The 9,530-nt window shown below is 31.0% G+C and overlaps 1 protein-coding gene across 1 annotated transcript in view; it reads left to right on the top strand.

Annotated features, from left to right (window-relative positions):
* LOC108727171 (prothoracicotropic hormone) overlaps positions 1 to 1,945 on the top strand; it is a 5,742-nt gene extending 3,797 nt beyond the window's left edge. Inside the window, exon 4 of the mRNA XM_018455161.1 lies at positions 1,731 to 1,945. Coding sequence (XP_018310663.1) covers positions 1,731 to 1,889 — 159 coding nt within the window. The 3' untranslated portion in view covers positions 1,890 to 1,945. The remainder of the gene's footprint in view (positions 1 to 1,730) is intronic.
* Positions 1,946 to 9,530: the final 7,585 nt, after the last annotated feature.

The raw sequence follows: 9,530 nt of genomic DNA, 5'->3' as shown, positions 1-9,530 counted from the left end.
ATTGTTTGTGGTGACACTCCCAATACAGCCGACGCATTCCGAACGCTGGTCTCAGGATGATTGTCAAAATGTTGTAAAATACGATTCCCTGCCTGCAAATCTCTTCGTAACGCTGCTTGAAATCGGTTGTTTTCTTGTCGAATTGAAAATGTTCCAGTCTCTCGCAATCTATTAAATGTCAACATAAACACTCTTCGGTTTGGCACTCTTCTGTTTGGAAATCGTCGTGCATATTCTCGCACCGCCTTTAAAGCATTACCGTTGCAGAAACCGTATACAAAAACCATATCAGCATATTCACTATTAGAATACGTACGCGGCATATTGCAAAAGACAAAATTCATCTACTGTTAAAGGCTTTCAAAGAGCGACTGACAAATTCATAACAGAAAGTGGAAAATGTAATCAAATATGTCGGTGCTAGATATGGCAAGAAATGTAAACATTTTTTTTCGATTTCTCTGAAACGGAGCAAAAACGAGCATATGCCTATAGGACTTTTTTTCTTAGTTTTTTACTCCTCTACACGCTCCCGAAGTTTTGCGATTTAATTTGGAAACACCCTGTATAATTAATCTTTGATTATTATTAGCATTACACAGAATGTAGATTACAATGAAAAAAAAAACATAAAAATGCATAACACATATTATTTTCTGTAGTCTTTATTTATATCCATCGGAGATAGGGGAAAATGTTAGCAAGGATGTACGATATATTTAATAGTGGCCGAAAATTACTCGTCCACAACACACACTACGTATTCATAATTATACATATTTACAGAAAATGCAACTGAAAACCGTTAATATCGAAGATTAATTAATCCGTATGCAGTTGATGTGCTTGTTATATCCATTCGTAATAAGACTTTATCTGTCGGCCAAGCTTAATTAATAGCATTAATTCACATGTGTAATTATTCATCCGAGACTTGTTATACACCAATGATACATTAAATCAGAACAATATGGCATGTTATAACAACCAGCAACCAATTCTTCATAGAAGAAACCGGGGCCGGTTGGCATTAGAGGTTTGCATTACGTTCCGTTTATATATTTATGACGAAAGAAACAATGGAAACGTTACCGCAAAGTATTCTTTTACAACTAACAATTAACATAGATACTTTTCTCTAAATTTCATTTAAATCAAACAAGTATTACAATGGAAAAGGGAAAAGTCTGAAGAAGTAAATAAATTTTTGAGCATTTCATAATTTCGTATTAATGTCCTCCGTCTTGAGAAAGCAAAGTGACGTATTATTAGTTAAAAGAAAAGTGTTTGTTAGTATACGACACGTTAGTATACGACACGTATTTTAAGTAACAATGATAATTTGTTATAATAAAATGATAAAAATCAGACGTGTGAAAAGGGATGAGATAAGTTCATTTCTAAGAAAAGGTTAGAAGAAATATTTATTAATATTCCAAAAAATTATTTCGCATATAGCACAGATAAATTTCCAAGGGATGTTCTGAAGGATATCCTAAGAAAGTCCCAACGTTCTAAGAACGTTTCCAGAAAGATCCTCTATAGGATAAAGTGTGCTATATGGGTTAGCATGTAAATCATCAGATTATATTTTTTTGTCAAATTTAATTGTCTCTTAAAACGTTTAGTAATTAATGGTCAATATTAAAGCATATATACAGAACGTATATTCTCCCAAACATTAAATAAATTAAACGATAATAATTAGACATTTCGTTATTTCTATACAGGTTCACGTGTTGAGCCAACGCGGATTGAGCGAGTTAAACGATGACAGTTATTCGCACGATAGTGACCTTCAGGAAACACCACTTCCGGAAGCTCTCCGTCATAAGTGGCAACTGAAGCCAATGAAAATTCCGGTTGCGTGTGTGTCGATGACAGGATAGAAGAAATAATATATGACCAACTCGGACGTGTCAACCGGATAGAGAAGATAGAATTTATTAGCTTCTATCGATCGTTAAGATTGTTAAGTATTTGATGAATAGATACGTGCGAAATATTGAATTTTACGCTTCTGCTTGCAATACATACCTACTTGGCAAAATTTGAAACATAAAAGTAATAAATAAATAACTGAACTGTGAACTTTAGTGGTGTAATTTTTACCTTTTTAATCTTAAAATATCAACCTTTTTTTTAGAGAATTTGTAACATCTTCACTATTAAAAATTAATGAGCAAAAAAGAATTCATTAGGAAAATAATTAATCATAATTTAATTTAAGGGAGAGAGAGAGAGAGAGAAAGAAAGAAAGAAAGAAAGATCGGAGATTAATATTTATATGCTTTCATGTCACACCAAATTTATAATATCTCTCTCTCTCGAAAAAAATTTGTTAATATACCCAATTAATAGGAAATTTAATTTCCTACAAAAAAGTTCTCTTCACTTTTTTTCGTATTTTGCGTTATTTTCGATATATATTAAAAATAATGAAAAATGACACTTTTTATTAATATTCTGAAACGCTTAACCACTTAATTTAATAGCATTTCTCTTTTTAACTTATTTACATGTCGAATGATCGTATGAATCAATAAAATTGCACTAAAGAATTAGTTTCAAATAACAATTGTTTTTCAGCTCCAGGCAATAGCCTATAATTAGACACGTAATATAATTTAAGAGACAATACCGATCGCCCATTCATTCAGGCCTCGCGCCAAAAGATATGATAAAAAATCATGTTTTCAGTTTCGTTTTACGGCTAGGATTACCAAAGTAATCAACGGCGTGAATAAAACTGGGCGCAATGAAATCTGCGACACGGGGATCCAATTCCGTACAATAAATCGTGCTGTAAAATAGTCGATTAAAAAAAGACTCTTGGACGCTTTAATGACAGGCCTTTACCGCCTGATTTAATTTTTAGCTATACGACGCTGTATTTTACGACACGTTTTTGTCGCCTCTCGTAATTCTGATTTCCTCACTTATAGGTAAGAATTGTCTTAAAATTACACATTCATAATTCTAATATCATGAGTGCGTACTATCGGTAAAGAAAACTTACATATACAGAGAATCATTTTATTATGTAACTCACATTTTTCTATGGAGGAAATCCTAAAGACGATTAGTTATAGTGTAAGTAAGATTTACACACAGATGATTTACGTGTGACATTGACACATCATTGTATACTATTATATACTACTACATCAATATCTCACGTATACATACATAAATTTTCGTATAACATTTTAATTATCCAGGTAGAACATGGAGTTATAATTAAATCATAATGATATCACAGAATCGTCATCATGACATCATTTGATACTTAAAAATTAACTTATAAGTGACGAACGAAGTCATGATGTCCTCATGATATTATTACGACTTCTATGTTCTACTTGGGTAGACATCTAAGTCCAATTCTAAAAACTTCACGTTATTTCTTCGTGCAAACTACAAGGCTGTGGACTACTATTTCATACAGACTGCACAGCTTTTATATAAAGCAAATGTTGTCACGACGTGACAGCTCTAGAATGTCATATTGGACTAAGAAATGGTAAAGGAGATCTCAATTTCGAAATTTTTGTTTGCGGCATAAATTCCACCCGACAGACATGTATTAATGTGTATAATTTTTAATCCTGGGAAAGGATTTTCGAATTTATAAAAAAGGGAAAAAGTAATTCTTATACAAAAATTATATAATTGGGTTGGTAATACAGATGGCTTTAGGATCTCCTTAATTGCTTTATATACTAACTTACATCTACATACACAATATTATACATAAATTGTATATATTAACACTAATTGAATAGTGTCACTTACTTTGTACAACATGTCATTATATAAAAATATAGTCCATATTAATAAAGCTTTTTACGTAAATTATAATAAATATGGATACGATAACATGGATACGAACGCAAACAGAAATTTTTTAAATTAATAGACTGAAATAATAATTACTAATTATTATTTTTTTTTTACGCGATTAATATAATTAATTAAAGAGGTGAAAAGATTTAAAAAATCGTTCACAAATCTTTTGTATTTTTAGATAGTGTAATTCTTTAAGAGAATATTTTCCCATTTTTTTTTATTAAAGTAAAAAATACAACCTGATATAAAAAAGAAGAAGAAGATAGTATAATTCTTTAAGTGTATTTTCTTGTTTTTTTATTAAAGTAAAAAATATAAATTAGAGGAACAGTAAAAATGAGCAGAACCTATGCGCGGCGAAATGAAGATAATCTCATTACGGCAGCGTAGAGCTATAGTAGCAAATAAAACTAAAATACTAGAGAAACCGCACTTCATAATTTTGTTTGAGATGCGATAAAGTCGATCTTTTATGCTTTCTAAGGATGAATTGCATCGGGCAATCAAACTGCTAATGAAAGATTTTACTCAATTGTGTGGAAAATGCCTCGAAAAGATTTCGATTGAATTAAATTGGTTGTTATTGCTATGTACGTATATGGCTAAAGCAATATTGAATAATGCAAAAATACAATGGCTTGATATTGACAATGGATAGAACTTTCTATCGATAGAAAATAAACCTTGTGCTGTTGAAATTGCCACACAATGGATAATAACTGCAAAAAAGCGGAGATTGATTGAGTTTTCGCGCATTCAAGTCTTGTCCCTTTTTTTAAAAATTGTATTGATTCTATGTTAATTTCATGTCAAAATAAAAAGTAGAGATAGATAGTAATAAAATTATAGAAAATATAAATAATACGGAATCAATTATAAATATGTTTTTCCATACAGCACAGATCATTCCAGCAATATTGCAGTTAAGCGTCTACAATAGGCAGTAGCAGTAGTGGTAAGGCTGTAAGACATAGAGCGTAAAGTAAGTCCGTAAGTGAATGATTGAAATCCATTTCCTACATTCTACTCTCTTGTTGCTTACGGACTTACTCTATGTCCTATTATACCGGAAAATCAGTTTATTCCCGATGTGTCTTACCACTACTGCTACTTATACCCACTGTAGACGACGCTTTATTACATTGCAACGTTGTAGTAATGTTGTTGCAAGCTTCTATACTATTATTATTAGATATAGATTGTAAAAAATTAAAAACAAATACTTTAAATTAAGAAGCGCCATAACGGTCAGAACGTTAAGATGTTGAACTATTGTAAATTCATTTAAATGAATTAATTTCAGAAATTATAATTATAAAAACAAATAATCCTGTAATTTAATGAAACAAATTTTAAATTTTTATAAAATCGTTTCTCTTCAAGTAGTTATTTGTTCTTTCTGCGAGTAAAGCCCGATCTATATAAAACGCAGAACGCAAGTTGCAAATCGCAAGCTTGTTACATCAGCCAATCCGATACGTCAATTTTAAAAGTGACATTTCGAGATTGACTGACGCAACAAGCTTACTTGCGCAACTTGCGACTCGTGTTACATTTTTACGAATGTACGTATATACATATCATCTAATCATAGAATTCCTAGAAGAATTCATAGAAATGCAACACAAGTCTCCTTGCAGATCCTCGAGTATTCTCAACAATAAACATTTCTTATTGTAAAAGAGCAATTGGTGTATCCCTGAGATTAAAGACATTCAAGTTACGCAGAATATTGCAGGTATTATGTGTTTCATGAATATTACTTAGAATACTTAGATGAATAATTTCTCTTTACGCGAATGTTCGAAAGTTGGAAATAAATTGCCATTTCCGTTAAACAAACTATGATATCGAATTGGAATATTATAATATTAATTATGCTTCTTTTTTAATAATGTCAACATAATATAATTTTAACATAATAAAAAATTTTATTATATAATAGAAAATATTTTATAATATAAAATAAATTATGTAAGAATAATGAAATTAAATCTCAATTTAAATATAATACATTGTAAAACATAAAGGTATATCAGGCCTATCTAATTTTAACTCCGAAGCCAAAACACAAAGCTATTGACGGAAAAAAATCGATGTAAGGTAAGATTTCGGAGACTGTAAAGTGCTGATACACGTCTAAACCACGCTTATATATATAAATTATTTATCGAGTTTTGTATTATATTAAGATAATAAATTAAAAAATAAAACAATTTCAAGTGCAAAATGCAGCCTTAAGGTGCCCCAGAAATACAACCTTCGCATACATTTCTCTTATATCGTCACATTTTTTTTATTTTTCAAACATTTCTACAGAACTTTCTAATTAACAGGTGTTCGACTCTCAACCGAGATAATATTTTTAGCAATAAATGAATTTATTTACAGATTTCCAACATATTAAGATATCTTTAACAGATGCCTATTGAGCATCAAAATTTAATTGTGATATTATCACAGTAGTTTAACTATGTTTCTGAGTCCGAAAAAATAAATTCGGCGCACAGTTCAAATGACTACAAAATATAGTATATTTTGTATGTACATATATAGTATATACAAATTCACATGTAATTATTTAAGCATTAAAGATCCAGCTTCGATTATTATGCGGCCTTTATTTCATACTGGTTGTGTTTTCACATATAACAGTCCAATAAGATTCTGATTTTTTTTTTCTAATTAAGTTTAAAATAGATCGCCTTTCTCGTGCCGTATTGAATCTGCTCATCAAGGCGTCAAGCTTGTTGAAAGCACTCACTCAAGCGTTTTAGACGGATCTGGTTTTTACGCTTTTGGAAGTCACTATATTATGCACGCCTATGAATTCACCGCAAGAAATACAAGCTATATCCATAAAAACGACAAGCTACCGAGCCTGTGGGTGTCCACAGCACATTACGCAGCGTAACCCGCGTACACGAAAAACCAATATTGCTACTCGAGCAAGACGGTTAAAGCTCGGTCTTGAAAGCCAGCACAAACCTGAATGCACTCCTAATTTCATTAGGGTCGTACGTGTACATCGTTATAACGGTTAGTTGTACCACTTAATAATGACCTCACGTACTAAGACATATCTTCGGGAACAAGTTTTTCAATAAACTACGTCATAAGAAAGAATTAATTATCGTTACCAAACATTATTAGCCGTACAAAATTATCCTTGTAAGCACACATCGAGCAATTAATACTTTTTAAGTCGCATCCTATTAAGAATTGGGTTTTAAAAAATGAGTTTTATTGTTACAAAATAGCAAATACGATTTTATTTTCCACTTAATTCAAAAGTTTTAAAAAACGTTTTAACTTGTGTTGTGACAAAGTTAAAAGTTTTACTAAAAGAAGTAATTTCAAAATAATTGTAAATTAAAAGTAACAAATTAGACTCTGTATAAAACGTTTACATAAAATTTGCTTACTAAAATATGAAAGCTTAAATTTTAATTACTTTTATTTATTCACAAATGTCCCTTTTATTGTGTGAATATTTTTCGTGCATAAATCTAGCACCAGTAGTATCTTCGAAAAAGAACGTAATTGTTTATTTCGGTGGATTCGTGCAACGTATTGCGACGTCAAATGATTACTCACTTCTGCGCGAGAGCTTCGAAAAATAAAAAAATAAAAATGATCAAGTACACATGTGATCCCCTCATAGTAAAGCCATTTTTCGCAATATTGCACGCGCATCACAGTACAATTTTTCAAACTTTACAGAGAATTTATTCCGGCCGATTGCGACTGTGCCAACAGTTCCGTCATGTCGCATAAATTACGCGTGCATTCGTCGGTCGATCGAGCGTAGTTAAAACCCTGCTCCGAGAGCGTTAACGGTTTTCCAGGAGCAAACACTCCAACGCTGTTTGCCCTCTTGCCTTGACAATATTGGCCGCCCATCACCATCACTCGATACCGGCTCGATGCTTCCATGCGCGTCTTTACTTTGCTCTTCAACCGCATGATACCATGCACAAACGAATATGAAAAGAAGACGGACAAAATGTATACTACTCAAAATTATATCGATGAATCATCAAGATACACTTTTCAATTTGTATCAAGAATCTCTTTTTTCTTCAGTATTAGGCTCAATCGTTGCGATTCGACAAAATAATCGAATTATGAAATAGGTAATATTTTTCGCAATAAATTTATTTAAAGATTTTCAATATGTTAAGATCTTCTTAAAATGATGCCAATTGAGTATCAAATTATTAAATTACTAATCAATTTAATTTGTAATATTACTATGGTAGTTCAGTTTGCTTCTTACTTATTGTGTATTCACATTATACGGTCTTAATAAATCGTTTATTATCGCGAATTAAAAAAGGTCAGAAAATATATTTTGAATACCAGAATAGAGTTGATCGAAATGATATAACGTCTGATAAATATTACTTACTTTCTGTGTATAATTTCGGAATCGCACCATATGAAATCATAAAAACTAATGTAAAGAAAAAAATTGGACTTTATTCAGAATTAAAAATTATCCTATTACCAAAAACAGAAGAAATGATTAAATAGTGTAAGAACAGAAATTATCTCGAATAAAAATAATATAACAGTAGATATATAAAAACAGTTAAAATATAATTAAAAATAGATAAATATTGATAAATATGTATATCTAAAATTATAACGGGATTATTAAAAATATCTTATAGTAAGGATTATAAAGATTCCTCTTCGTTATAAATATACAATAGAAAGAGTGATTTTCTTATTCGATTTTACAGATATGTCTCTCTTACAAATTTTATGAATCTAAAATTGATCGAATGGCTAAATTCCTTGACAAACCAGTAAATTAACATATACAAATATTTACGCAAAGCATATGTTTACATCAATTACAAGAACGCATTGTAGATGCATGAATTCTGACGGTCTATGAACATTTGAACAACGATGCCAATAGGGATGTGCCTTGGGGATATCATAATAACTACATAAGCTATGGAAACAATGCCATTGATATTCTAAAGAGAACCGAAGTGACATACACACATATGCAATGTATATTAATCTCCGGTAAATGTTGAATTAACGTGGAAGTTACTGTGAGTGGCTGTGATTTTCGAGAAATTGTCTTCTCTTCAAAGAACTTCTTCGTATGTAAAGATCAAACATATTATAAAGAAGATTCAGTTTGTTTGACATTTGCCAGAACGGCACAACATATAACTAATTAAATTATCGTAAAATAAGACAAACATGTGAAAAGAACCCATTTTGCGGATCTCCTTTAAACAGAAACAATATAATTAAAGAGACCAAGCACGCAAAAAAATATTTTGCTGCTCCAGCTAGAATTATAGCTATTTTTTGTATCTGATAGAAAATTATGTATCATACACATAGAATTTATAGCACAAATCTAAATTCTATCTCTGTCATCTATATGATTAAATGCAATACATATCCAATATCACAATACTTGCTAGAAATTGATCTATTTCAGCTATTTTTTGTACTTAGATAATTTTCTCTGTACCTGCAAGATCACTTTTTTGAGTGAGCTATTCTAGGATTTTTATTTCTAGCACTATTGTATAGTAGAGTCTACGTGCATTTCGAAACGAATACGCGGGCGCATGGTTGCGGTTGATCACTTCTTTTGTTTTTTTAACTCTTTTTCGCGCTCACGCACACACGGAATATCATCGCTT

This window comes from Mycetomoellerius zeteki, unplaced genomic scaffold, assembly GCF_001594055.1.
Source record: "Mycetomoellerius zeteki isolate Tzet28-1 unplaced genomic scaffold, Tzet1.0 scaffold471, whole genome shotgun sequence".
NCBI lineage: Eukaryota > Metazoa > Arthropoda > Insecta > Hymenoptera > Formicidae > Mycetomoellerius > Mycetomoellerius zeteki.
The sequence above is the reverse complement of the archived record's forward strand: the minus strand, read 5'-3'. Positions and strand labels throughout refer to the sequence as shown.